Source organism: Notothenia rossii (genome assembly GCF_949606895.1).
Source record: "Notothenia rossii genome assembly, chromosome: 6".
NCBI lineage: Eukaryota > Metazoa > Chordata > Actinopteri > Perciformes > Nototheniidae > Notothenia > Notothenia rossii.
Window position 1 is genome coordinate 25,965,812 of NC_136909.1, and position 27,578 is coordinate 25,993,389.

Consider the following 27,578-nt stretch of genomic DNA (forward strand, 5'->3'; position numbering starts at 1 on the left):
CAGAAGGATTAATGATGTGAAATATAATCACCACTCAAATAAGCCTTTAGTTACACCTCCACAAGCTACCCTGCAGTATACAAAGTATTTCAAATGAGCTGAAAACCTTTACCAGCTTTGATAAACACATAAATGCCTCAATAACTATAATCAGACATATATTATATTTTAACCAATCTGCATCATGAGTACTTTTACTTTGGGTACTTTAAGTACGCTATATTGCGATGCTTATTCTTCTGTACTTTAACTTTAGTACATTTTTTAATGCAGTACTTGTAACAGAGAATTCCTACACTCTGGTAGTTCTATTTTTAATTAAGGACAATATCTGAGTACTTCTTCAACCTCTGCATTTAATACAATTATTACAACGATTTAAATGTCCACAGCCACTCACCAGCTAAACTACCCTTCGCTCCACGGATGAGGCAGCAGCGCCACCGTGTGGACGGAGCAGCGGCACACCGGACAGTGACACAGCAGGAGGCGGAGGGGGGGCATCGAGCCAGACCGGATCCTTCATGAGGGAAGAGGCCAGGGACAGCCAACCAACCCCGGCTTCTCTTCTCTTCACTAATAATATTCTGTATTGCAATCTACGGAGCCCGAGCAGGGGGCTACGCTAGTGTTCGTAGGATGTCCCGCCATGAAGGTAAAAACAGGCTTAAACTCCAAGGTGTGAGCATGTCGGGATGTGTGTTAAAAACGTTGACAGAGCACCGTGAGCTAATGTTAGCTAGCCGAGAATGTCTTGTTTTGCAGCCCATCCTAGCTAGCGTCGGGTAGTGTTAGCGGCAAGGTTGCAGTGTAATCTCGTGAGGACGCATTATGGCGGACACAAAATGTGTGTTAAATCCATCTGACATAATGTTACGTTTTGGAACATGTACACCAGTCATTGTTAGTGGACCAAAACAACGCTGTCATACAGGCGGAAGACGCTAGTAAACGTTAGCTAAGTGTGCTAGCTAGCCTGCACACTAGCTGGTTATGTAGGTTAACGTTAACAAGCTGTGGAGCGAGGGGGAGTGCCGAGAATAAGAAACATACGAGAGCAGGGAATCCCAGGTGCCTTTGCGGGGTTGTGGGGGCCTGTCTTCCTGTGCATGTTAGCATGTTTTAGCCTTTACGGTAACAGTTGGCCTTTAGATTCCAGTTTCGCCAGCTAACATTGAGCAAATCCCCATCCACCTCGTCCTTGTGGCCAACCTTGTTGGGCTTGAAGTTGGCTGTTGGTGTCAAGAAGACGTCAGTAGATGTTTGAGCTCATCAGTCAGTAAAACGTTTAGTTAGTTAAAGTCTTCCATAGCTGTCTTGCTTTTGAGCTAAGCTAGTGTTAACGCTCCGGTGTATTTCTGAAATGGTTATTCAGCAGCGAAGGTTAATCTAGCCTGAGCGGCCTTTAGTTTGCATGTTTGTGTTGATATTGTCGTTGTGGCCAGCTTTACTGTCAGACATCATCAAGTTGTGTCTGATGGTTATCGTTGTTAGTGTCGTTAACGGGCTAGTCGTCAGCTGCTGCCCAACAGGATCACAGAGCATTGCTCTATAGATGGAGATATGATGGAGTTTAGACAGCTTGGTGTCATACTATACACCACAACTGCACGACTGTCCTAGTCAATCAGGAATGGCCTGGGTTTGAACAGAGAGGGTCCCTTACCCCCAGAGACACACAGGGTTAAATAGGCCTGTTAAATATAGAACTGGAATGAATATAGTGGAGAGGATGTCTGTATGAATGACATGCGTAGTTATTAGAATGTGAATTGGACACTAGCCTGTTGGTCACTCCTGAGAAGGATGTCTCCTGTTAGGATGGACACAGTAACATATGTGTCATACATGATGCATTAAATATCAGTGACAATTTCTAATATTCTGTGTTGCCTGTAATTTGTCAAATCAGTGTTGTGTCTATTCTATGGTTATTTTTAGGTGGCAGGGCATTTCCTTTGAATATTTTTTTAACATAGACTTCCAATAATTTAACAATAACAACACAGGTAATCGCCTCACCCTTGTCACTTAACCACTAGAACAAGAAGCAATGTTCAACCAAACTCAGAATACAAAACGTACAGTCAAGTCCAACAAAACAGTAACTCTTGACACATTATGCAATCCAGTACACTATCGCAGGACAAAAATACAAGTCCAACTTCTGTCACAGCCTCATTTAAAACTTAACATGAACACATATGGATGTAGTTATTACTGTGGGGATTTGTATTAGATTGCATTAGAAGGTGTTCATGTACTGTCCACCACATGCATAAACCCCCAAGCATGTCATTACCATTCTTTTAAAAATGATCCTGTTTGTAATACTTGTATATGTTTTGAAGTTACATTTTTGAATAAGGTTACATTTATATAGCTTGTAGTCTTTGTACATAATGCATTAATTATAGGAATACACTTCTTAGGTCATTTTAAACTGAATTGATTAAGAAAATCCCTGCAGAAACATGTTATTTAATGTAAATGTAAAAGACATACTACTTTCTCTGATTAACAATAATATTAGATTAACAAAATCTAACCTCTTCCTTCTTTCTCCTGTCATGTATGATGTTTCTCCCCTCAGGCGTGAGCTGCGATGCATGTTTAAAAGGCAACTTCAGAGGTCGACGATACAAATGTTTAATCTGCTATGACTACGATCTGTGCGCATCGTGCTACGAGAGCGGTGCAACCACAACCAGACACACCACAGAGCATCCCATGCAGTGTATATTAACCCGAGTTGACTTTGGTAAGTAGAGTTGATGTTCACATCAGGCTAATTATGTATTCCAGATTATGGAAAAACAGCAGCCTTTCACTCATTAATATGATATTCGTTATTGTGGTTCACATATTTGGTAATACTTAATGGTAAAAGGATATTGGTAATTCACTGACAATCTGACAAGAACATACAGCTGTTGAACATAATGTGTGAACATTTTGCTTTCTAGTCTCTACAGATCAGTTCTAAAGTTAATCCTAAACCAGACACACAGTAGCTACAGTATCATCTGATTTTAATAGTGATTTATTACCTGAATATAAGAGTAAGTATGATTTGTATCTGCATCTAAAGCAGGGGTGTCAAACTCAAATACACAGTGGGCCACATCGGTACTAGTCGAGGGTTCAATGTTTATTGCAAAACGTATTGAAATGAACTTATTGCACATATTAAACCCGGAACTAACAAAGCTTAAATTATTTCCTATAAAAACAACATTAAACATTAAATAATTAGTTGCATTCATTTGTTATGGCTCTATATGCAGCTTTTCCGGAGTCATTTCTTATGATTAAATTTTTCCACAGGCCAACAACAGCTTCAAGAAAAACCAAACATGCCCTGTTGTCGCAAGAACGAAAGTGCAGAAAGAAACATCCATGTAAACTCAGTGTGCTGCTCTGTGATGCTATTTCAAGCCAGATACTTGGCATCTCATCTCGGGTGCAAGTTCATCAATATTTGGGGTCAGGCTCTGAGCTGAGGAGACCCTCAGGATGGAGTGAAGGTGTGCGTGCAATATACCGGCGGGCCAGATCTAATAGTAATTAAAAATGATCCTGCGGGCCGAAATTAAATCCACCAAGGGCCTGATTTGGCCCCCGGGCCTTGAGTTTGACATATGTGATTTAAAGGAAGGATGTGTGTGTGGACTGTTGTGAAAAGGATGCCAAAATGAACACAATGAAAAACTTTGAGAGCAAATCATCAGGAATGTTTATAGGTTGTTCAAAGATGAGCAGTGGGTCACAAACAATCAAGAGTTTGCATATCTTGGCATTTCATAAAAGTAACTACTAATACTGGCAGTCTTTGGAAACCACCTTGGTGGCTTTAATAAGCCTGCAGAAGTTAAACTGTTACAGTGAATGTTATCTTTTGCTGCCGCTGGCTTCTGTTGTCTGACATGGAGACTGCTCCCAAACGGTTTAGTGATGACTGATGAGGAGATTTTGGGAGTTTGTTATTGGGTGTTCTGGTATGATTTATTGCTACATTAAATAAGCGGCAGCGATGGGGATAGAGAGATTTCAATCCTGACTAGTCTAGATGTACTGTTAATGCAATTGCTATTATTTATTGGTTAGCATGATCTGCCATCTTCTGTAAGGAGTAAGTAATGGTTTGATGAATGGACCATCTTTTTTGCTGTTTTACAACCGCTTGTACTATTATGTCATCCATTGCCACTGTGAAATCTGTTCATATTCAGCATTTCACACACCATAAATTCAGTTTTACAATCTGTTAAAAAAAAATACAAACTGTTGCTGAGAACCCAGATGAAGGTGCAAGCTCTTAAAGACTTGCAGTTTTTGTAATTTCAGTGAAAATACACTGAACTGAACTATTTGTTTTGATGGAGGATATCATTATTTACCCTCACAGTTTGATCGCAGGAATTTAAAAGAGCGATTGTTTTGAAAAGCTGTAATGTGAGCCATATGTCAGACTTGTTTAAAATGAGTGGTTGTATTGTTAGCTGTTAATAGCTCTTGCTTTAGGCTGGCTTGTTATGGGCGATACAGTAGGCCAGGAGAGGCATATTACAAAATGTATTCCTTAAAACTGCAATAATCATTGTTTTCTTGACTATATTGACATGTATATTAGGGTGGTCCTTAAAATTGAAAGTCGGAAAGTCTATTAAATATTGTCGGATTGAGGAGAGTTTTCTTGACTAATGGAATGAATTCTGGGGGTTGGAGCTTAGACTTTCTGACTTCCAATTTTAAGGACCACCCTACTAAGGCCAAGGTTGATGAGGGAGGGGTAAATGTTGTTGGAATCTGAATACAATTCACCAGGAGAGTTTTCTTGTCTAATAACGAATTCCGGTGGTTGGAGCTTAAAATAAATGACAGTGTTTCCCCTAGGTTTACTGCCTTGGCAGGGTGCTGCTCGGGTACCCCGAAAAATCTTTTTTACCCTCTGGAGCAGAGAGAGGAGCTGTGGATTATTGTTATTGACATCGTACAGTAACAAAGTATTTGTACATTAAAAAGTAATAAAGTACAGTGTTACACTGTGCTGTATTACTTTAATTCAAACTGTATTTCCTTCTTATCATGTAGCCTACACTTCTTCCTTTCATTGATACATTTAAATCACCTGACTACAGCATATAACATACCTGCTGCAACCCTGTGCTGCTGCTGCTTCTCTCTGCCTCATCCTCTATTGCTGGAGGCAGCTCCACCTCATCTGATATCTGATATGAAAGCAATCGTGTTATGATCATATTGAGCTATTGGTGTGAGTCTAACATTAAACAAGCAGTCTGCTTGTCATACATTGCTGACGATATATTTTAAGTGGCAATTTGTTAAGTCACTGCCGCTAAATGCCGGTAGCATCAAATCCTGCATTAGCCTCACATCAACAGGTGTAGACAGAACATCCAATTATCCTGAGCTAATTTACTGAACAAACCAACTCACATTTCCTGTCTTTTTTTTCACCCAACTCATTAGACTATTCTTCTGCTGGTGTTTCATTGTTTTTTTCTGTCAAATTCAATACTGTAGTTCAAAACCGCGGTACCTGCTCACCACCTGTGAGCTATTTTTAGAATGCGCACGCTACGTTCGTTGTCGCGTTCGAGCGCGTCCACCTGGGCAGGCTGTTTGTGTCCTTCTCCCGTGACGATAACGGCTTGCGGTTAAAAAATAATAATAAACGAATTTGAAACTGGGGGGGGACACAAACGGGCAGACAGTAGAGCTGTTGTTCTCCTCCTTTCCTCCGCTCTTGTCTCTGATTGTGAGTGTGTGCATTCGCGCGTGTGTGTGTGTGTGGGGGGGGGGGGGGTGGGGAGCGGAGCGGAGCCCCGCCCTTCAGAAACAGAGCGTAGGGAGAATGTGAATACGCAAGGCAGTGGACACTGAAACATGCACATTGGATAAATAACATAGGCGTTTAGTTTATTTAATAAAAGAGCACATGTCCAATGTGAAACGTGAACGTAGATAGATTACTTCAGTTGCAATTTGGTGCTATATATATATATTATATATATTTTAAATAATAATACAAAATTAAAAAAAGACCTTGAATTTCAGGCAGGGCGCGGGGCTCCGTTGGCAGGGCGCAGCGCTCCGTTGGCAGGGCGCAGCGCCCCGCGAAGACAATGGTAGGGGAAACACTGAATGAATTTGAAAATGTACATGGCACTAAGGACCACCCCAATGTATATAAGATAAATACAGATAAACCTACATAGTCTAATTTGACCAACAGCGAGTGACAGCCAAATGGCGTTGAGGACTAGCTGGCGAACAGCGTGAAGCATTTATCAATTACATAATTTCAAATGTCCCTCAGAAATGTATGGAAATCAACACAGGGCTATCAGGAATCTGGAAATGGGACTTGCCTAAATTCAAGTTGAGACGAAAGCTACTCCTTTAGCTGATGGTGTGTGTCTGTGTCCACTGGATGTTTAAAATTTCAAAATGAATCCTAACAACTTAATAATGTGGTCATTTGTCAGTTTCGTTTTAACAGCGTCTTCAAACTGCCTTCAGGTTGATGTTATGCGAGTTGGCAAGATAATCTTTTATAATTAACAGTCTCCTGACCATAAGCTGTTTCTCAGCATGTTGATTGAACCTGTTTTTTAATTGATATTTTCCAAATAGGCTTAAAAATCTCTTCTAAAAATACTTCTGCAGCTTCAACTTTGTTTTTGTCCGACTCCCGTCACCAGGATTTCTTTATCATGTTGGATTCTGTGGCAGATGTGATAAAACGTTGATCCTACGTATGAGCAACACTGCAATCACAGCACCTGACATTGCCTTTGAGTTAAGAAATGCCAAAACATTGAGTCTGAATGTCCATCTTGATTCTCCCTCAGACCTGTACTACGGTGGAGAGGCGTTCTCAGTGGAGCAGCCCCAGGCCTTCACATGTCCCTACTGTGGCAGGATGGGCTACACAGAGATCTCCCTGCAGGAGCACGTGGCTGCGGAGCACACAGAGACCTCCACAGAAGTGGTGAGTGGGGGCTGAAGCTTCACCACCTCTATGACACCCTTTAATAACTGCACAGATCTTAAAGTTCCCCCATCATCCTCTTTTTCATCAATATATTATAGGTCTCAGATATATACAAAACATGTCTCTGAATTGTTTGGCTGAAATACCAAACAGATCATTGTAGCATCCCATAATGCCCTCTGTTTCAGGCCTGTTTCAAAAGTGCTGATTCTCTGTCTGTTACTTTAGATGAAAATAAGGAGCCCCTCCCCACGCCCCTCTGGGAGATATTTGGTTAAAAAGAACTCAATGGTGCTCTAGGAGAAGATTCAGGTGATAAGGTGGGGTACCTTGGTTGGTGATTGGCTATCATTATGACATCATAAAGTGGCCAAAATCTGATCAGCTCATTTTCAGACAGGTTTTTATATAAATGGATCAGGACACAAAGTGAGATAATCTTTTTTCCTGAAACTTCTGAATCTCTTTCTGAACTTGTAAGTCCCATTTTTAAACAGAGGGGACATATATTTATGTATAAAAGACATGAAAAAGGGGATTTTGCATAATACGTGCAGTGTTTCCCCTACCAATGTCTTGGAGGGGTGCTGCGCCCCGCCAACGGAGCCCCACGCCCCCCCCTGAAATTCAAGGTCTTAAAAAAAAATATATATATATATATATATATAGCACCAAATTGCAACTAATCTATATCTACGGTCACTTTTCACATTGAAAATGTGCTCTTTTATTAAATAAACCAAACTCTTTCATTTTAAGTTGTGAGTTTAGTGTTTTTGACCCTAAGAAACACTGATGCTATAATCAATAACAATAATCCACAGCTCATCTCTCTGATCCAGAGGATTTAAAAAAATATATATATCACAATGCCAATGATTGGAAATAATGTACCTAATATTGAATAAGGGTTCATTTTGACACAAACTGCTTTTGGTTTGTATGTATTTTCCACAGTAATAACAATAGTTTTCTGAAAGTTTTTTTGTTTGTGTAGTTAATTTATGATAATCAAAACCATGATGCCGGTTTTCACTCAAACACAACAAGCATAGCAGGAAAACCTTTTATATGTATATATATTTGAGTTCATGACCTCAAATATAGTTTTAGTTTGTCATGTTATGACAGCCTTATAGGGCATCGCAGTCATGAGTTATTGTCTTTTCAAATAAAAAAGGGAAGTTTGGCAAATACTTCACATCCAAATCAATACTATAAGTTTATAGCTTAGCACATTTTGATTTGATGCCTTTTTTAAATGGAGAAACCTAAGAAAAGGACATGATGCTCTTCACAGTGTCCATGATACCACGGTCCAGCCCATATGTCCTTCTGTGTGTCCGGAGCCTCCCTGAGATCAGAGATCATCTACAGCAGAAAGACATTTTCCCATCTCAGTGTTTGTTCAAGAGCGCCCCGCAGCACAACTGCTGAACGTTGAGTGTCTAGTGAAGTGTGCTGACATTAACGTACGCTCTCCTCCTCTCCCCCAGATCTGCCCCATATGTGCAGCGCTGCCAGGTGGCGACCCGAATCACGTGACGGATGACTTTGCTGCACATCTCACACTCGAACACAGAGCGCCCAGAGACTTGATATCCTTTTATAACAGTAATCCTTCTTCCACAGACGAACCATATTCATCTCATATGTTGACTGTCAAATGTGTTGAATTTGTTTGGCAGTCAGTTGGGAAGAAAGAAGCAGACTTTGAAGGTTTCTGTGTGGAAACGATGCACTTTGTGTCATGCAGATTGCTTTATCATTTTAGAGATCACCAGGGTAGTGCCTGTTCACTGGAAGTGACATTTGATGACATTTTGCTGATAACATTAAAGCCTCCTGTGGTAGTGTACCCAATCACCATGGTGGTGAGTGAACATAGATGAGGTTGAATAGCGGAGTATAATAACAGAATATGTGCAGTTATGATTTCATGGCTGTTTTCAAACTAAATGATGTGCCTGCTGCCATCGCAGCATGCTCACCAGGACACAAGTTTTTTTATTGCCGCAACAATGCCTGGTTGTTTGGTACTGAACATTATAATGTTTCCAATGAGTTTTACCCAGTACCATGTAGAGATTTTGAGTCAGACACTGGTATGAGTGTGGACAGGTGACATGAGTTGAAGTATTTGAATCTTTATCTGGAGAGCAGACTCTGTATCATTGCATCCCTCGTAGCTTGCATTGTTTTTCATCAAAGTGGAGGGATGGAGCACATTTCTGCAGAAGGCAGTCAGGGAACAACTATTATAAGTGTGTCTCTAAAAGTGAAGACGGGAAACCATGTAAACGATGCAGACTTGGGCTGCACAATTAATTTAATTAGATCTAAATTGCAATAGACACAATATTGGCAAAGTAGGTGTTAATAGTATTCTGAATGAAGGGTTGTGGTGCTGCATAGATGCCTGCCTACAAATTGCATTCTAAGAAACTAATACAATACATTTTATTTTCTCTTAAAAAAAATCAAATCATCATTAAAAATAGATCTTTCAATGATAATGACAACATTGAGGCAAAATGTATCAATCCCTCCAATTTTCTAAATAGTATGCGATTGGAATAGTAGTCGAAATAATCGTAATTAGTTATTTTTCCCCAAATTGTTCAGCCCTATTGCAGATGTTTTATTAGAGAAGAGGTTCATGTGATTCACTCCTTGGAAATGGAAGGCTCTGAGTCAATGTTCTTGGACTACAGAAGCTACCTTTCACAAGTTATTCAGGGGAGCCTCAGAACGGAGAACATTTCAAAAATGTGTTATTTATCAAATTGTGTGAAGGATTGAAATGGCAGCATCTGCCTGTCAGAGCCGTCTGAAACACCCGCTGTGAGTTTGTGTCTGAAAGCCTCAGAGGGCTGCTGACTATTTATAGAGTCCTTTGATTTACAGCTTTTGAGAACATTGAAATGCAAAATCCTAGTTTAATGAAATACAGATGGAACAAGTACCATGCTGTCTGTTTGTGGGCTTACCCAGTGTGCATCAGTTGGTTGTCGGAGTATAATCATTTTCCCATAATGCAGCAGTAAAATGTTCTGTGCACACTATCTGGACTACACTAGCAACACACAATGAGTAAAGTCAGGATGACTGAAGTAACTTACTCACTCAACTTACAGTGAACAATGACAGCACAGGGTTTGGGGGAAACAAGCAAGTTTATATGTTGGTCAGAGTAGATGACAAAATGTTCAATATTCATTCTAGAAAAAAATTGATTATATGTGGTTTTCTTGCCTAAGTAAAGACTACATTGCCTAGACTTTAAGTCAACAAAAAAAAACAAAGTTATGTTAAAATGTTTAGACAGTTTGTAGATTGAAAGTGTAATCAAATATAAAAATGAAGATGAATTGGATCGCTGTTTGTTCCCGATGTGTTTCTTAACTGCGCTCTTCACGATGAGTCCAGTGGGGTGCGGCATGTGAGGCGGATGTTCCACCCTGGCCGCGGTCTGGGGGGTCCCCGAGCCCGCAGGTCCAACATGCACTTCACCAGCAGCACCACAGGGGGGCTCTCCACCAGCCAGAGCTCCTCACAGAGCTCCAACTACAGCAGAGAGGCCATGGACCCCATAGCAGGTCAGAGACACACACACACACACACACACACACACACACACACACACACACACACACACACACACACACACACACACACACACACACACACACACACACACACACACACACACACACACACACACACACACACACACACACACACACACACACCAGATACAGGCTTCCTCTGAGACACACAGCTGTGGATCCTGATGTAGTTCAGATAATAAAAACGTATATATTCTCATTATACATTCAAACATAAAACCATTCAATTGAATATCATCCAGCAACAACGGCAGCAGGTCTGACACACAAACAATGGTGCTCAGTACTAAATCCTGCATGTTGTCTGAATATAAACTGTTTCTCTCAACGGTTAACTAAATGCAGTTGCAGAGATTTACGAGTGCCTGATATAAAACAGTAACATGTCCGCAGAGCCGTTGCAGTGACCCTTCCTTGTTCATCCTGTTCCTGATGGTAGTCCGGTTCAGTTATTGGCATCCACCGTGTCAGCTCCAGCTGTGCGGTAATGAGCGGCCCTGCTCAGTGCCTCACAAACAGCCGCCTCACTAACGACCCGCCTTGCCTGCTGGGACGTTGACCCGCTGAGGGTCTTATCGTGCTCAACGTGTGTCTTTTGTGTTCTAGTGATGACTTCTGACTGGATCAGATGCTGCTCAGCAGTCCTGCGCGATTGTTGTTCCATGACAGTATATTGCAAAACAACAAAACGAGGCGTCTTATTTTCAGATACTTTCTATGTTTTTTTTACTTAAAAAGGTTTTATTCTTTAACACATTTAAACCATTCCTAACATTAATCAATATGAACTAACCATCGGTGCTCTCTATAAAGGCCGATCAGGAGAGCCGATCACATGACGTCAAATACATGACACTTTTCTCAGTGCGGCAAAACAAGCTCGCCAAAATGGCTTCACCGGTCTGGCAGTATTTAAGGGGTCCGAAAAAGACAATAAAAAAGCGGTATGCAACGTGTGTGAATCAGAGATCCTGCAGCTCCACCCGCTGTGACGGACCGGTGAGCGGAGCAACACACACAATAAGAGTTAGACCCAACACACTTAGCTATTTTATCTACCTCTGGAACAAGCTAAACTAGTTATACATATATGTTTATTCTTCACTGTCGGGTCACTCGTTACTGGATCAGCGAGCTGCATGAGACGATACTGACTGTCAGGAGAGAGAGAGAGAGGGGAAGAGGGGAAGAGAGGAAAAGAGGAAAAGAGAGCGCTTCCGCTCATTTCTCCCCTGTTATTATCCAAAGTGAATGTAAACTTGAATAATGTACTTTATTTGAATGTAATAATGATGTTGTTTGTGGAAGCGCCAGTGAATGAGCCCCATTAACTGAGTTTTACATATCACTTTAAATGGAAGATCCCCATAGGCCCCGCCCACCCGATCCGATCGGTATCGGCCGATACTGATTCCGGTGATCGGCCCCAAGATTCCCGATCGGAGCATCCCTACCATTAAGCATCATCTACTCCAGTTTCTCAAATCCAAGTCGGTCTTTAATTGTTGTTTTGTCTGAAATCCAAAGATAAATTGTTTGTTTGAAAATTAAACAGAAATGGAGGATGCCACCATAGTTGAGTGATTCAGGCATTATCACATTAGATGGTGAGGTACTTTTCAGTTGTTATTGACTCGTCATTGCAGGAGTATTCATGAGATCCTGCTGTCTGATACTAGCCAGAGTGATTGGTGCAGCTTAATGGACCAACAAGTGTTTGCTCGTCGTTCAATCTTTATTTTTGACACCAAGCCCTTATCCTCTCCATCTTGTTCCTCCAGAGCTTCTGTCCCAGTTGTCGGGGGTGCGGCGCTCGGCGGGGGGGCAGCTCAGCTCGGGCCCCTCGGCCTCTCAGCTCCAGCAGCTCCAGATGCAGCTGCAGCTCGAGCGGCAGCAGGCCCAGGCCGCTAGGCAGCAGCTGGAGACGGCCCGGAACGCCACCCGGGGGGGGGGCCGTGCCAACGCTATCCTCAACAGCAACTCAGCCGCAGCTAACCCCAACCCCAGCGCCAACCACAACTCCAACCCCAGCCCCAACCCGGGACCCCCGGAGTCCAACACACAGCACCCTGCACATAGCTCCCAGTTCCTACTCAGCAGGTGGGCTCTCATTCCTGCACTGTTCAATGTCTTCACTCCAGGGGGGTCAAACTCAATTTCTTCCCGGGCCACATTAGCATTTTGGTTGCACTCAAAGGGCCGGTTGTAACTTTAAGACTATATAAATATACAGATATTAAAATATATAAAATAATGTATTATATGTTACATTATTGCAACTGCCTTATTATTATTATTGGATAGGGTAATAACTCCATAATTAACTACGTCTGAAAGCAGAAGTCTTGGGCAAATAATTCCAAATAATTGAAAGTCTCTTCAGTGCACCAAAAAATGAGATGCATTGTGGGACATGTAGTTTATGGACAACGTGCTTCTGTAAAGCGGCATGTAACTGTATAATAAACGTATTATATTCTTTGCAAGTTCCTTGCGGGCCACATAAAATGAAATCGCTGGCCGGATTTGGCACGCGGGCCTTGAGTTTGACACGCCTGCTTACTCCAAAGTCCACTGGATGTTTCACCTTCAGGCTCTCTAAACTATATTTTTGAAAGGTAGTTTGTGGATGTAGTTTCTGTTAACATTCAGTGTTTTAACCTAAATGAGTTGCGTGTATTGTAGTTTATCTACAAGCATGTTTCTGTGACCCATGCTAAACTTTCAAAGGAAAACTATTTGCCTATCGGGATTGATTTTACCTTTTTGAAGAATCTTTATGCCTTAAAACACGTCTGGAGAGGATCTTTTAAACTTCATTTGATTCTCTACGGTGATTTCCATCCATCTCTTGAAATCCACAGTTCCTCTGACCTTTGTCTCCTCTCTGTCGCCTCTCCCTCAGGCTGAGCGAACCGCGGCTCTCTGAGGCGGAGCGGCAGGCTTGCGAGGCGCAGTGGGCCGACCGCAGCCTGTTCGTGACGGAGCTGCTGCTGTCCACGCTGCTGCCTGACGACGACGCCTCAGCCTCCTCCTCCGACGAGGACGACTGTCACGGCTCGTTGCGGAATTTCGCTGACTTCGAGGCCATGGGCTGTGTAGAGGTCATGACCTTGGACGTGGCGCTGGAGAACCTCAACCTCAAGGAAATGACCCCGGCTACCAAGACGATGAAAACAACGTCTAAAACAGCGCCAACGAAGAAAGAGCCCCCCGCACCGCCCCTTTGATGATACGGCCCCCCCCTCACCTCAAACCACCGTTGTACGTGGCTGACTGCCAATGGATGACAAAAAAGACTGCAGTTCTTTTTGGCTTTGTTTTAATTATTTTCTTTGTCAGTGATTGTCATTTCAGCTCTGTTGCGCCCCACTCCACCCCATGCTTATTACGTTGTGTACATTGAATAAAAGTAGTGAGACGAGAGAATGTGAAAGCAAGCAAGCGTGGTGGGTGCGTGAGAGAAAGAAATAACTATATAAATATATTATAGAAAAATCTATATGAAAGCTGATAATCAATTCCACATAACCCTGTGTTTCCTCTAGCGGACGAGCGTAGTGTAGAGAGAGACGAACACCTCACACACTCACCCAGGGAGAGGCACACAGTCCTTTCCGGTAAAAACGCTGCTGTGTATTTATAGTTATTAATTAAAGAAGTGCTTGGATGGTTTACCACAACTCAAGCATGAGCTTAAATCACCATGTGCCCATTTTGAACTGCACAGTCACGAGGAGGGGTCTTTCTCTTTGGTTCAGACACCTGAGTAACTGTAAAGAATGGTGCTGAGTGCCACACACACACACACACACACACACACACTGACGGCAGCGTTTTGGTACATTCATTTCCAGTCTCAACCCCCTTTCCAATCCCCTGTGTGTCATCACCTGTTTTGGGTCATGTGACCTTGCTTTATATCGACTGTGGGCACTTTGGTTTTGAATTACATATCCAGTGTCCATTGGTGTACACTACAGATGCTCTACGTAAAGGCGATACACAACTTGGAGGCAAACCGATGAAGCTCCCCAGTGTGACCGTTTTCAGGCCTTTTCTAACATGGAAGAAACACAACCTGGTCTTCAAACTGTTGTTGTGTTCCCTCCCCTCCTCTCTCTTTTATGGAAGACCAGACCCTACTTTCTTTCTTCAAGCGCCCCGTGATCTGAAATTAATCTTCTCTCCATTACTCATGAATTCAAAGATTACTCATCATGTGACTTGAAGGAGAGGATCCTGCGTTGCTCTTTCCAATCGTTTCTCAGTCAGAAAGATCTGTGTATGCCTCGCTGCTACCTGAAGAGATGCAATGTATGATTTTTGGCTCAGCGAACCAGGCCAAACCACAGGGTAAACCTTTCAGTTCGGAGGACAATAAAATGTTTTGGATGGAAATGAACTAACCCAATACTGCGCTCTGGTTTGTGTTTTACTTTCTTTTTCTCATTTGCTAACTTCTTGGTGAGCATGTACAGTATATGGTAAAAATAAACACCTATCTTACAGGTCAAGTTTAATCTCAATTAGTCTTGTCATCTCCTCTTGTCAGCAGCAGCAACACCAGACCAACATGCGAGGCTCAGTTCACAGTCGGACTGGAATCAAGAAGGACAGAAAATGATATCCAAAAATCTTTTATGTATTTTTGCTGGAGTTCTTTTTTGGCCTTCTGGAAACTGAAGGTGATACAATGCTGTATATTTCATCGTCCTCATAAGGAAATGTGTTTGGTCTCTGCTCTGCAGTTCACCAGAAGGTACAAATAATACATAATACGATAAAATACATGAATGTATATGTACACAAATACACATAAGCCTCGACTAGTCTGGACTGAAAAAAGTACACCACCTGTGTATGTTATTTGTTTACATAAGATGCTAGAATTGCATGTCAGATGTAATTAAGGCAATAGAGTACATTATACTAAAATATTAAGGCCACAAACACTATACAAGCTAAGCTGCGTATTTACTGTGTGCCATGAAAACATTGGCATACCAAAAAATATTAATACCAAATAAAAATATATTTAACTTGTGTATGGACATAACGGAGAGGCTGCAGTGGAATAACTCAGCATTCACTAGGCACTTTACAACTAAACAACTTGATTGGCTGTGTGATAGCAGGCTTTGCGCCAATGTAGACAGGAAAAAAAAGGTGTGCTGAATTCATCAAAAGAAAATTAAGCAGTAGAAACATTTATTATCTGAAATTGTATTTGATCTAAGGTTGGATTTGTGTTGTGTTCTTCGTGAATGTAGAGAAGGCATGTCACTTGGATAGATTTAACTTAAGAGTGGTTTCAGCCACATGCACATTATCCCAGCGTGAGAAAAAGTGAACTTAAATGGACTACACCACATCTTTAAATATAAGACCTCAGGCCGGGTTTAAGTGTGCTCAATAAAGATGAACACAAGTGAAATACCTTTGAGAGAACAATGACTATGTTAGGGAAACCCTGCTGTGACTGCAGGGAGGCCATGGTTTCCATTGCTTGTTGGTTACTGATTTAACCAACATGAAATGGAAACCAATACCATTGAACGTAAATGGTGTCACTCGCTGTGTGCCAGCATCAAACCAGCATTTTTTAGTGTTTCTGTAGAGACTTCTCAAATGAAAGCCAGCACAGAGAGCCACAGTGCTGGGAACTTAAAAGCGCAATCTGTGCCAAGTCACTGAATTATTATCCAAGCTTTAAAAAAAAAAAACGAAATAAATAAGAGCAGGCTGAAAAGATCTGACACATTCATTCAGTCTTTAAAGAGGCTGGTTGCTGTTGGAAACCAAATGCATGCAAAGTGGGGGGAAATGAGCAGGCACAACATTAAGGGTTTAAGGGGACAGCATTGTAACTCAGATATATAGGTACAAAACAAGTGAGTAAATGAGAATAACCACTTCTCATACATAAATCCTTGACCACTCTATACATTGATTAAACAAAAATATATGTAGATAAAAAGCTAAATTATATCGGTACTGCTGTTCAGGATGAGTGTAACATAGAAATGAAAGCAATAAGCACCATGTCTTCAACTCTTACACATATTTTCAAAAATAACACACACAACTCTGTTCAATTTCCTTTGTAATTTTAATTCCCACAATTTAGTTTAAATGCAGACATTTTTTTCTCCACTAAAATCTTAAATAAACATTACAGTACGATATATGCAAATCAGAAGAGCTTTAAGATGTTGTAGAAGCAGGCTACAGTTCCTCTTGATTTTTTTATTCATTACTGTTGTTTTTTTCGTTTTTTTACTTTTGAAGGACTGGACAGTTAAATAGCAGTAAACAGTAAACAGACAACACAGAGCTAAGCCTGCAGGCCAGCCAAGGAGCACATCCTATTACAAAACAGAGCAGAAAACTAGAGACAGCACGCCACATCCAGATGAGGACCCCTCCAACTGTGCCAATACAGCCTGGAGGGGGCGCTATTTCAGCAGGACAGGTGGAGCTACAGCTTCACAACAAACTGCATGTGCGTGTTCAGGGAGAAAGAAATGGCGCCTGCTGTTTCTCTACGAAGGTCACACAATAGGTTTAATGCAATAGAAGCACAGTGACTCCCTCAATGGCATTACACTGCAGCGTCCATTAATACTGCTGTCCGTCTCTGTGTGTGGGGGGGGGGGGGGGAAGAGTGTCTGTAGTGGCTGCGTTGAATTTAGTATCATTGATTTTACCTGCACAATTATTGGAATTATTGGCAATTTCATCTACAACTTACTCTTTAAAGGGCCCTGACAACTTGTTTTCTCAATCGGCTTTTTTTTAAAAGGCTGATTGTTTCCAATATAGAAACTACATTTATTTTTGTTAAAGCACACTTTTGGTTATCTTTACGGGAGCGATTTCTGCACTTTTTTTTGCTCTTCTCATTGGTTTTAAATAGGCGAAGCTCTTTTGGAAATTAGAGGCGTCACATGGTTTATGCACCAATCAGAGACATTGAATCAACATGTGATAAAAGTCGTTAGATGTTTGCCAATCAAATACTATTAGCTAAACTTTTCATACCTACAATTTGTATTTAATGTTTTAAAGAAATACACAATATTTGAAACCAAATTGTCTAGGGCTTTAATATTGATAGAGCAATGGTTCCTAAACTTTAGAGTTTAAGCCATTAATATTAGGTTTTCTTTTCACTTCCCCCCCTCTTTTGAGCAGTGCATCCCTTTTGGCCTATCAGGACTGAGAATGCATGGAAAAACAAAACAGAAAAGGACAGTACAGGTTACACAAGGGGCCGCAGTGATGCAGCACAAACCAGATATCTGAACCCTGGCCGACCTCAGCCCAGTAAACCTCATAATCCAACCTGAGGAAAGTGGATTCAGTCTCCTTTATTGTACCAACTGAACAAGAGAGCAACACACATCTACCAGCTGCGAGCACACTATATCCATCATATCAAATGTTCTCAACATAAAAACAAAACATGAATGGATATTTTGTTAGCCTTTAACGCATGTCTTTAACTGTGCAATTGGCAACGAATAAGGTTTTTCTTGGATAAATGATAAGTTCTAAAGTTCTAAAGTAAATCGTGTTACATGCCTATTTATTTTAGAATAAGCAAAAAACAAGTGTTTTTTAGCTGTTGTTCTCTATAAGGTGATAACATGTGCATAATATATAAAATATTCCAGTTACTTTGGCCACTTTGAAGAAATGGTTGTAAACTCTGATCTTGGTTATAGATGTTCTTTCTCCAGCTCTACTGTACCAGAGCACTGAGTTTGCACACACACCATCTCCGTGCAGCCCCCTGTGTAACACACACCCTGTGGAAGAGTGAAAGGGTATGAGCTTCAAGAGTGGTTACCTGCCAAAACAAGGAAACAAATGTCCTCATAGTCCAGTTATCAGTTACAGAGTAGGCCTATAAGATGTATTCTGTTGCCTACAGAGATTTTAGTTTACCTACGGAGAGCAGTCGTCCTGATTTAGCAAGACTTCAAGCTGCTCTCATGATTATAAGCAGCAGGGAAACACAATTACAAAGAGTTTTCATCTAAAATTCAAAAATAAAAATGTAATTTAAAAATCTGATCTATTGGCAACCGACACAACGCCAAAGTTACAAAGAACACACGGCCGTATAGAGGAGGTGCGGCACATGGCACCAGCGAGGAGGGATAGTGATTTGTTAGAAGATCTTTTCTCAGAGATCTCTGAACAAATAGTCCTCGCTTCCCCCTCAGCCCACTGTGTGCCCTCCAGTGTCAGGAAGCTCACCCAGGTTAAAACTCAGATATGGTAGAAAAATATATAGTTGATGAAATGTCTCTAGTCATTCTCTTCATTACTGAATTGCACCCATACATGCAGTGTCAATGCTTTGTATTAGCAGTGTAAAGTGACGGGGTCATGATTAGCAATACTGCTACAACAACATAAAAACAGTCATCACGCGCACACTTTCTCTCTCTTTCTCTCTCTAGACACTACAGGTTATTTTATTTGTTTTACTTGCACTTAAAAAGTCATGGTTAATAGTTTGTCTTTCATTGGCATCATTAGGCAACAGTTTATTTTTTCAGATAGTCTACAATATGGTTACGATGTAAACACCACAGTACTTAATTATTTCACTGTATCTGCACAAAGTAAAACACAATGTTACAAGGCAAGTGGCTACTTAAGCATAGATTTGTTCATGAGAAGAAAAATAAATGAAATTAGGAAACACACAAGAACAAAAAAAAAGAACTTGCAACACCTGGCATCGAGTTTGTTCAAATAAAAAAAAGCTTTTAACTTTGTTCATCTACAGGTCAGGTGACCTGGTTAAAAAGCTGGTGATGATCAGTACTATCCCCCCCCCCCCACTACCATACCATAATGATCCTAAGACAAAAGTCTCGTGATAGTTTTCTGGCTTCGATTGAGCCCAAAACTGGTGCCTATGATATCTAGCTTGCCTTTAGCACTTTGATTGAAACACAGGTGATCAATAGACTAAATGCTTCTACACTTCGAAACAACAACCAGCCCATTTTGAGGAGCTACACGTGTGGCTGGGGGTTAAATCCCCTTTCTTCCCACTTCTGCATAACTGGTTGGAGTTATAATACCAAGTGATATGACACATAATCGCCGTCTGACATGACGAAGCTGCCCAGGAGCATGAGGCCGAGGGTCAGGGCTACAGAGACACGTCCCGGACTAAGAAATGTAATCTGAGCGGCGATGGATCAGAAACATGTGTCGAGGTCCATCATTGGCAGGGAGCCTTCAATGTAAAACACTGACTCCAGTAGGTGAATTCTATTATGAAAACAAAGGCAAACGGATGAAGATACAGTATGTGAACATTTTGTGGGACCATTTTAGTGTTTTTGTCCTGGTTCAGTTTTAGTGTTTTGGCTTCTGCGGCACCTATACCTTTAAATGTCACTGATATATGGTAACCATCTAAACCTTTGCTCAAACCTTTAGCTAAAGATCTTTCTGCCAATACTGTCACATTAACTTGCATGATAAAATCAGAAGGATTACATATCTCCAGTTCTGGCTTCATTACTTCCAATTTGTAATACTTTTTTCCAATCAATATACTTCTGCAAACCTATGGAAAAACAGCAGCCTGTCAAGTGTGTGTGTTCACTGAGTGCATGTGTGTGTTCACTGAGTGTGTGTGTACTCTGGGACATGACATCATGAAGAGGTAAAGAGCCACCCCCATATCCTTACTATGTTTAAAAACAAACCATATGATCCCCATCCCGCCCCCGAACTCTTTAAGGATAGTATTTACAGTACAAATTACAGTATATTACATCTTTAAAAAATATGAGATCCATCTCTAAAAACATACAGGAGCTCTTGACAAAAATCAACTCTTTAGCGAATCAGGTTTCTGTGGTATCATGTGGAAAATAAAGCAGAGTGACAGTCCCGCCCCCCTCTGAGGCGTCCTATCCGTTTGGCCCTAGTTGTACCTGGCTAGCATGTTAAAGGTGAGACGATGGAGGGGTTGGTTTTCCACACGCACATCTGTTTCTTTTTGTCGTTTTCTTTTTCAACTTTAAAGCAAGCCAAAGTACAACAAATCACACTCCAATACAACAATATGTACAGGGGTTTTTCTGGCATTTTGGGTCTGCTTCCTGGGATAGCACGCAGCATGATGTCGTTTAAAGTCGGCAGATTTAACCTTTTTTTATTATTATTTTTAAAGGTTTGTGCCGTCTTTTTTTTTTAAACTCATGATTTTTTAGTTTTTTTAAGAGTTACTGGATATTTCTCTGTTATGGCATATGTACAGCAGATTGAATGGTACAGTGAACATGTTTGTAATACACTTTTTTCTTATGCACCCAAAAGAAGAGAATAAATAAAAACAATCAGAAACCCATAGGAGTCAAAAACATATCTCCGGAGCCAGGCAGCGTATGAACCAACCCTCCTCACATCCACAGTACAACCACGTCCATGTGTAAACCTCTGCAGCTTCCCTCTCCTTATTTCCTTCTCCTTTATCTGAACCCCTGACACTCAGGCTCTGATTTTACCCAAGGTTCCCTCTATCTCTTCCTCTGACTCTCTGCTCCTCCCATGTTCTCCCTCCTGGCCCTCAGACGTAGGGCAGGATGCCGTAGACGAACAGGGCCATGACGGCGGCGCTGAACAGGCCGGCCACGGGCACCGTGACGAACCACGCCAGGAAGATGTTCCTGAAGAGGCGCCAGTCCACTGCCTTCTTGGAGCGGATCCAACCAACGGCCACGACCGAGCCCACCTGGAGGGGGGGGAAGAAGAACAATCAGGAACATGGATGGTAGGGAACAAAATGTTTAAACGAGACAAATTCAATTTGAAGAGCTGCAGGCTGTTAAGGCTTTTTATTATTTTGAACATTTTAGATAATTTCAGCTTGTTTTTACAGGCACCTTTAAATCTTTATGTCCATATGGATATTATGGACTTGTAAAAATACATTAGTATTATCAAATGTACTGTGGAAAGGTATCATAGTACCCTTATTCACAGTCATGGTATGTATTATTTTAGATGACAACTTCGTGTCAATTATATTTGTTCATAACTATAGAAATGTTTCAGATTTTATAAGGTGATTACATTACTTATGTGTAAAAATCATACAAAACTATGTAAATATAAATTATAGATGTCAGGTTAAAGTATGAAATGAAGTGAATGAATGTAGAAAAGGTGTAAGAGATCCATATGTAAGGTAAACAATCACATCAAAACAAAAAAGCCTGTAATCAGCCTGCAGCTCCTCAAGACCTTTTGGGTCTAAACTGTAGGTGTTAGTCAGAGCAAGCTAAATTGTAAGTTAGGGCTACCTAAATTACAATATAGGGTGGACGCGTGAAATCAGAAGTTATGGTGCAATAAAAATCAACCTTTTCTTTTTACGTTTAGAGTTTTCTATTATTAATAGAGTATTCAATAATTTCTGCTTATGTCACTCGTCCACCAATACACACTTCTCTCACCTTTAGTCAAGTTATCAGTTAAGTATAGGACTGAGTAAGAATCAATTTTGGAGAAGACACATGAACACATTTTCCAGTCCTTCAGTGTGTTGGAGAGTTGCATGTGCAGTGACTTGGTTTCAGCTCAGTTAGTGACGCTGCAGGTGGGCGGGGCTTAAACCGTGCCTGCTCTTATACGGCCAGAGAAACACGAGACACCTTCTGTCACACTCGAGACTATATGTGGAAGGTCAACAGAGCCTACCAGCAGAGTATGTGTTCGATAAGTCAGTGTTACTCAAAGTTACACTAGTGCCAGACTAGACGACACAACAATATCTTTAGGGAAGGCATGAAGTCTTTTTTTTCCTTCATTTGGATGATTCAATTCTCAAAGCAGTCTTACTAAAGCCTGTGTGGAACAATATGTAAGCTTTGTGATCAAGAGGTGTGTTTGCAGCCAATTGTAGTATTTCAGTTATGCAGCAGTAGCCGGAACTCGGTGTGACCTCAGTGTTTGTGCTGCTGCCTGCCTGTGGAGCTTTTGGAACGACGAGTCACTGCACATAAAGTCATCCATTCAGTTTCATCTGCACATTAGTTTAAAAAAGCCAAATGAAAAGAAGTTGCTCTTAGCTTAGATAAAACCAAGTGGATGCCAGCCCACCTTCCCTCTGGGAGATGTTCACGGATGTTGTTGGATAATTTCGAAAACTTCAGTCACTTTTAACAATCTGTATCACAAGTTCTCTAATATCTTCCAACAGCATCTGGGCATCTCCCTCACACAGTCACTAAATCATGACAGTATACTTCTAACCTTTAGTAGATTAAGCATTTTATGCAAAGCAGATGATTATCCGTGGTTTGAGGAAGAGACAGGGGTAAGTGGAGGTGAGAAGGGAAAATAATGTATGGATGATGAAGTTTAGACAAATCAATTATCAGTCATTTAATACCAGTTTTGAGTCCTGTGCAGTTCCCCTTCAGCATACTGTTAGACAAAATCATCTCTATCACAGAGACAAGTTTCATTTTACTTTTATGTTGTGAAGCAGCGTAAAACCAGGCGACCAGTTTAAAGGTTATCTGCTTATTCGTTTTAAACTAGAAGATCAATACCACACTTTCTGGGAAAGGAGGCTAGTCAGAAAGCGTAGCTGTACATAGAAACTAAGGAAGAGCAAATGGCTCTTTTGTTTTTTTCCAACAAAATCTACATTACATGTTACTTGTTAGACACTTTTATCCAAAGCGACTTACATACTCAATACTGTGGGCAATCCCCACAGGAGCCATTTGGGGTGTGCCTTGCCCAGGGACACAACAACATGCTGACTGCAGTGGGGTTTGAACCTGTGACCCCCTGATCCCAACACCAACAAACAACCCACTGCACCACACGCCTCCCTGTCTACCTAACAGCCCCTCTCAGGCTCACTGAGAATAGCAGAATAGTGTCTGACATAAAATGCTGCGACGGTAAAGATTACTCCTAAAGAGTAGATCAAAAATATGGCTACAGGAAGAATGTGAAATAAATTATAAAACTTCACGGGAAGATACACGAGTCTCTTTGCTTTCAATTAGTTAAATAGCTTTACACTTGTAATATACTGCTCTGTGTCTAACAATCTTGCATAAAATGTCATACATTTGTGTAGGGTCTGCTGCTGAAGGAGAACTGCAGAAGTCAAAACAGCACCTTCAGGAGTTGTGATTGGCTTTGACGATTGACAGCTACAGGTGAAGCGATGAAGGGGCTTCACTACCAATGACACCAATACCTTGCAGTGGGTGGAGCTTATTGGGATGCCCACATTTGATGCAACAAGCACTGTTAGCGCACTCATTACTTCAATGCAAAATCCGCTGTAAAAACAGATGAGTGGAGAGACAGAAAGATGGAGAGGGAGAGGTAAAAAAGAGGAAAACAAGTGTGGCAGGGGGGGTTGGAGAGGATGCTATGGGTAAGGGTGTTTGGAGGGCGGATAACCCACACACCAAACCATGCCAGTGCTGAGAGGGCAAAATGGGAGAGAGTTGGTGGAAGGGTCCGCAACGTCTTCCAGCCTGGATCCGATGTTCCTGCAAAGAAACAGGGGGGAGGGGCTGCACACTGCTGCAGGGGGCTGGGTACTGACCCAAATGTTTTGATTGTCTTTTAACAAAGTGAAAATAATGTAAACGTTGTCATCCCTGAGGTGCATTTTGACCTGGGCATCTTTGCGTACTCGACCAGGGAAAAGGTGATGTACAAAGATTGCTTTAATATTAATTCAACGGCTCAGTTGAAGAGTATTTCCCAGCCCAGAACCCTGGGAGGCAGTGTGAACTCCCTCTCCCCTGGAAATGCCTGTAAGGGGGGTTGAGAGACCAGCTGGAGGCCCCTCGCTCATACCTTGCAGTGCGTGGTACTGACAGGGATTCCGATATTGGAAGCAAACACGACTGTGAGTGCAGAAGCCAGTTCAATAGTGAATCCACTGTGGAGAAGGGAGGGGAGGGGGGAACAAAGAGACATCCTTCATTGTAATATCTGGGTTGAGCTGCTGATGGCACGGCCCACATTCATAGTAACACAATAATAGAGCAGTTTGAACAAAAGAAACAACATTTCATCGCTCTGACACACATACACCCACACCCAATATACACAGCGTTTCTACAAGTCCTATATGTTTGTTCACAACTAATAAAGACCATCTAAATCGTGCTGATCAGGAGACACTTCTGTCCAATTCTCCATAACATTATTCACACTTTGACACCAGACCAGTGGGCGCACTTGAAAAGACCCCCCCCCCCCCCCACACACACACACACCCATCACACAAAGAAACATTTGGCCATTCACTTGGGAGGTAAATTAAGGATTTAAAAATAGCACGAGAGATACAAATCAGGACTACACTTGAACCCATCTGTGAAAGGAAGTTTGCCCCAACTGTATGTGCAGAAATATTTAAGACTGGTGTGTGATATCCTGGTGGGCTGGAGGGGTTTAGGAAGCAGACTATGTGATTGCATCATACCCAGTTCAAGACTGGTCAGGGGGGACTGAGTCACATGTCATACCCTATCTGTCTATCTGTCTCTATCTGTCTCTCTCTCTCTCTCTCTCTACATTTTTTCCTGTCAGCGCTCAGCTACCAAATGCTCCCGAGCAAAAGGCAAAGAAAAAACAACGGCATGTCGCACATCAAGGCAGTAAGAAAGATGAATGGGTTCAAGCCATCAGTTATATAATGTTTTACACCTGTTCTTTAGAGAAACGTCTTTTGTAACAATTCATCTTCCAGAGGACCGGTCACATTTTGTCACCATCTCAGTCTGTCCCGTGGTGGTTCAACAAGAGTGCTGGCTGGAAATCCATATTTCACGTTTATAAAAATACATTTTACTGCTGTGATACACTGCCATGTTGAAGTGTCCACTGTGCCTGCTAGGATGCTAGGCAGCCACAGTCTGACACACTTTCCTACCCTCGACCCAAAAACACTTCTTTGTCAGATTGATGCATGGAAACAGACAGTGGAGGGAAGAGAGCCTTTAGAACTTGGAACCAGAGCAAATCTGTCTGTCTTTGAGTCCCCGCTAAAGACTAAGCTGGTGATGGAAAGAAGGGCGATTAAGAAAGAAAGAAAAGGAGGCACACAGCAAGAGAGAGGGGCCAAGGAGGAGGAGAAATGAAGAAAGTTGGAGAAATAATGAGAGTGAGAACAATTGGGGCACTCTGGGTAAGAGGGAGAAAGATTTAGAGGTGAGACGACGATAAAGAACAAGACAAAGATGCAGCGAGGATATGAAAATGGAAAGGAAGGAAGAAAAGGAAGCAGTGGAGGAAAGGAGAATAATAAGAGGGTTGATTCCAAATGAAAAAAGGAAAAGATTTACAGGAGAGGAAAGAGCATGAAAAAAGGAGGAAGACAGAGGGGAAAAAAGGAAAGTGCCAGAGAAGGAGCCAGGCTGGCGGCCCTCGCTGCGGTTGGAGAAGAGAGGCCAGGGTTCCCACTGTGGCCCCTCCCTCACCCTTCCTGCTCTACTTCTCCTCATCCACAGTGCCAAACAACTTCCTGTAACCCAGTGTGATGTTCCTGACAGGCAACAGAGCACACACGCACACTAGCTGGACCAATTATCCCTGAATATGTGTGCATGGATACATTCACACACAGCGACCTGCAGGCATAGAGCCTAGCTTTCTTCAGCTGACACGATACACACTAACATCCTTGAGGTATGCACACATGCACACACACACACAGTCTTCATTGCGTGGGAAGACGAGGGGACAGAGAACGAGAGATCAATCTAAAGGGCAGAGCAGCAGCAGGGTTTATGTTGCGTGATGTCCGCTGCTAAGGTTGTAGGATGTAGTTTGCCCCAGGGCTTCATGTGTTGTCGCCCATAAGACTTGTTATTTATTCTGAATTATTATGTAAGAGGTGAAGAAGGTCTGAAGAAAAAGGAATCATTCTTACTTCATTCTCTATACAAAGGGCTGCTGCAGAAGAAATGATTACAGCAGATTTCTATACATAACAGTTCAAGTAGGAAGACTGTGATTACTGTCAACAGATTCAATTACATTTATATTATATAGATGTTCATATTTATCATCAAATACTGTTTACTTGTCCGGTAATATGTGAATACATTTTGTTAAAATATAAAAAAAAGGTCTGCCCTCTTGATATAGATATTTTTATATAATTATTATGTAAGCCTTAAGAGATCAAACTGATAATGTAAGTACAACATTGTACTTGCAAAACGCATGTGTGGTAAAAATGCTTTTTCCTGCAGTGGCAGCTCTGCTTGGGGAGTAGAGAGTGGATAATCAGTGCATGCTCAAACAAACGCCCTTGATTAGTCAGACAAGTTTACTGTACCTATAACAGGGAGCACCAGAGGAAACAGAGCAGGGGCTCTAATCATGATTGTGCTGCAATTTGCTGCCAGCAGAATGGATTTAACTGTTGAACTGCAATGACATTAAATTACTTTATTAAAATGTGTGTGTGCATTCTAAAGGAGCTGTGTGCACCAAACACTCACCAAGGACGCTGTTTCACTGGATGGACCTGTGTGTGTCAGCAAGTCGAGGCTTTTTGAAACAAGTGGAAAAGTTGACCTCCTCCGTATAAACACTTTTTTTCTCACCCATTTACAAAATACAGCCCTAGACTCCCCTGGCCCACCCCCCCCCATGTGGTGGCTTTCTCACCTTGACGGGGTGATGGGGGTCAGGTCTTTTCCCATGGTCTGGATGACTCGACGGCCCCACACCCACAGGCCAACGCAGATGCCTATACCGCCGTAAAACAGCAGCCAGAGGGGGGTGGCAGCATCCTGCATCACACCCCCTTGATCGTAGATCATCCACAGCGCCACCAGGGGCCCGATGGCATTACTGCGAAGGTGAGAGAATAAAAAGATAATTATTTT

General features: G+C 41.8%; 1 protein-coding gene and 1 pseudogene across 8 annotated transcripts in view; one reads left to right on the top strand and one right to left on the bottom strand.

Annotated features, from left to right (window-relative positions):
* The first annotated feature begins 426 nt into the window (after nt 1-426).
* LOC307045304 (E3 ubiquitin-protein ligase KCMF1-like) lies at nt 427-15,179 on the top strand (annotated as a pseudogene). The gene is made up of 7 exons (XR_013810674.1): nt 427-655; nt 2,594-2,761; nt 6,879-7,018; nt 8,518-8,619; nt 10,440-10,620; nt 12,432-12,750; nt 13,556-15,179. The product of XR_013810674.1 is annotated as an E3 ubiquitin-protein ligase KCMF1-like (transcript).
* A 1,564-nt stretch (nt 15,180-16,743) lies between these two features.
* Nucleotides 16,744-27,578, bottom strand: part of slc20a2 (solute carrier family 20 member 2) — a 54,146-nt gene continuing 43,311 nt past the window's right edge. For 6 of the 7 annotated variants that reach the window (XM_079690868.1, XM_079690863.1, XM_079690865.1 and 3 more), the window contains exons 9-11: nt 27,358-27,543; nt 24,529-24,613; nt 16,744-21,424 (exon numbers count right to left, since the gene is read on the bottom strand). In XM_079690868.1, the coding sequence (XP_079546994.1) occupies nt 21,260-21,424; nt 24,529-24,613; nt 27,358-27,543 (436 nt within the window). In that variant the 3' untranslated portion in view covers nt 16,744-21,259. Of the gene's footprint in view, nt 21,425-23,914; nt 24,000-24,528; nt 24,614-27,357; nt 27,544-27,578 lie in introns of all 7 variants that reach the window. The other variant, XM_079690869.1, reaches the window with a different exon arrangement.